The sequence below is a fragment of the Otolemur garnettii genome, unplaced genomic scaffold (genome assembly GCF_000181295.1).
Source record: "Otolemur garnettii isolate 467f Iridium unplaced genomic scaffold, OtoGar3 scaffold00056, whole genome shotgun sequence".
NCBI lineage: Eukaryota > Metazoa > Chordata > Mammalia > Primates > Galagidae > Otolemur > Otolemur garnettii.
Window position 1 is genome coordinate 9743274 of NW_003852451.1, and position 2822 is coordinate 9746095.

At 43.2% G+C, this 2822-nt stretch overlaps 1 protein-coding gene across 1 annotated transcript; it reads right to left on the minus strand.

Annotated features, from left to right (window-relative positions):
- Nucleotides 1-1188: 1188 nt before the first annotated feature.
- LOC100943149 (E3 ubiquitin-protein ligase SIAH1-like) lies at nt 1189-2043 on the minus strand. Its single transcript, XM_003792439.1, has one exon. It carries the CDS (start codon nt 2041-2043, stop codon nt 1189-1191), a length of 855 nt encoding a protein of 284 aa, XP_003792487.1.
- Between the last annotated feature and the right edge of the window lie 779 nt (nt 2044-2822).

Here is a 2822-nt window from a genome sequence, read left to right on the forward strand (position 1 = left end):
TTCCTCTTGGAAAGAAGTTTGGAGATCACTTAAGGATCTAAAAATAGACCTGCCCTTCAATCCTGCCATTCCTCTACTAGGTATATATCCAGAAGTCCAAAAATCATTTTATAACAAAGATATTTGCACCAGAATGTGTATTACAGCCCAATTCATAATTGCCAAGTCATGGAAGAAGCCTAAGTGCCCATCAACCCACAAATGGATTTATAAATTGTGGTATATGTACACTATGGAATATTATGCAGCCTTAAAAAACGAGGAGACTTTACCTCTTTTATATTTGCTTGGGACTGGAACATATGCTTCTTAGTAAAGTATCTCAATAATGGAAGAAAAAGTATCCAATGTGCTCAGCTCTACTATGAAGCCTATATAGAAGCACCCATACTTCCATATGAAAACTATAACCCAACTACAGCCCAACATGAAGGGGAAAAAGGAGAGGGAGGCGTAGGGAGGGGAAGGATGGGTGGAGGGAAGGTAATTGATGGGACCAAATCCATGGTGCATTTTATAAGGGTACATGTCAAATCTATTAAGTGTAGAGTATAAATGTCTTAACACAATAATTAAGAAAATGCAGTGAAAGTTTGTTGTATTTCAAATTGCATATAAAACCAGAACATTGCACCCCATAAATACATTAATGTACACAGTTATGATTTAATTAAAAAACCCTGAATTACAGAAAAGAAAGTCAAATTCATTTAATAAAAAACTAGAATAAAAATTAGCAAATACATACACACACAGCAGCAGCACTATGTAATGACTCCCAAAGGGGAAAAGCAGTGGTCCAAGACCACTCAAGATGGCTTGTCAGTTCAAGAGAAAATAACCCCCCACACACACACGATCTCAGGCAAAGAGCAAACCCAGTACCTTTCAGCAATACAATCAAGGTACTAGAATCAGAATTATTTTACAATGCTTCCTTTTTTAATAGCAAAGATGCCCACCTTGAGTGTGCAAATATATATTTTCAGTGGTTTACTTTTGACTTATGTTTAAAGATATCAGTGTTAATACATGAAACTGCTTCCTGTATTTTACAGCCTTTTATTTACTTTGATGTAGCTACCTTCCGCCAAGCAAAAGACTTTCAGGTTGGCAGACAGAGGGGTGCCTTATTTTCTGTGAAATTAATGTTCTAAACACTGGCTGGAAAAATGTCTTATTGCCATTTCAACACTGGTCAATAGTTACAGTGATGCGTAACTCATCGTTTTCTGCAAAAAGCTGTGCAGTGATGTTGTCAAAGACAAGGCAGTCACCGTTCATTATGGCTGTCTCAACGTCCTCTCGAAGAGACAGAGGAGTTGATTCCCAGGTCAGTCGCCGTTGATCATCATTGAGCTCAAGTTGGTAAGTAAAATTTTGCGCTTGCTCGAGTGTTCCTAGCAGCTGTACAATTGCACAGAACCGCACGTGACCATCATCGTTTTCCTGTCTCTGCAAGACCACCATGAAGTGCAAGTCGAAACAGGACTGCGTCATCACCCAGTAAAAAGGACCATGTTCATTATTAACGTCCACAGCAAGGAAAATGGCAGTCTCTCCCTCTACCGACGTAATGTGGTCGTCATGCTGATGGATCAGATGGGGCATCACAAGGTCCAAAGAGCCTGCCCACGGACAGCGAACACCAGGGCACGGACAGGAATAAGGTCTAAAGTCACAGACCTCTTCGTGGTCTGCTTTTTCCGCGGGCGGCAGACTTGTTCCACACCCAAAAGAGGCGTATTTACACGGAAACGTAAGTGAATAGGCCACTTTATCCATAACCAAGTTACGAATGGATCCCAGTGGGCCCCGGCAAGTTGGACAAGAAGTCAACATTTGGTGACAGCTGGAACAAACAAGATGACCACGCTGACACTGAAGGATGGGGGGTAACACATAGTCAAAGCATACCGGACACTCGAAAAGGCTCCTCAAGTAACTGCTGGATGGAGTCGCGTCAGGCAGGCCTGGCTCCCCCTGGCGTGGTGGATCCTGTGAGGGACCAGCGGGCTGTGCCCTGTCAGGCTGATGGCTCATCTCTGTGGGCCGAGAGGGCTCTGGAACCCGGTACTGGCTTAAACGCGTTCAGTTCTCGGGGCAGCACCACCAGCTTGGTGCCCAGACAGGGCAGACAGTCTGGATCACCGCCGCTGCTGGAGAGCGTTCCCCTCAGTGGCGCGGCTTCCCGCTAAATGCGTCAGCGTCGCGGGCACAGGCGTGTGACGCATCCTAGAGCCCGACGCGCACTACCACACGCCGTGGCCGAGGCCCCGAGGAGGAGGGAGCGCCCCTCGTGTCGGCCCCTGGCTGCTGTTTTATAGAAGAATTCTTTATCCAAATTCAGCATGTGATGTATGTGATTAATTCCTTAGACTTTTTGCCTCTCCTGGGGCCAATGTGGGTAAATTGTATTTCACTAGAAAAGTATCCATTACGTCTGTATTCTGATGTATTTGAGTAGAATGCTGCAAACCTTGCACTTACAGGAGACTTGAAATTTTCTTTGTATTGATGACTATGTCACCCTTGTCATTTTAAATTTCGAGCATTTGTATTTCTCCCCTTTTGATTAATTTATCCAGTGACTTTTCCTGTTTCTAATATCCACTCGAGTAAACCTACCATTCCTCTTAAAAATAAATGATGATATATTATATGCTTTGATATATATTGTTTGAATTAGATCTTCAAAAATATCATAGAGTATATTTAACATGGCAAGAGATAAAATAATACCATGAGATTTACATGAAAATCACTTTGGAGGGCTCTGGGGGCCACATCCGGGAGTAAATGCACTCCAAAAGATTTGATAC

Bases quoted from the DNA above. Each gene is read 5' to 3' on its own strand.
- LOC100943149 (XM_003792439.1), bottom strand. From the start codon at position 2,043: ATGAGCCATCAGCCTGACAGGGCACAGCCCGCTGGTCCCTCACAGGAT.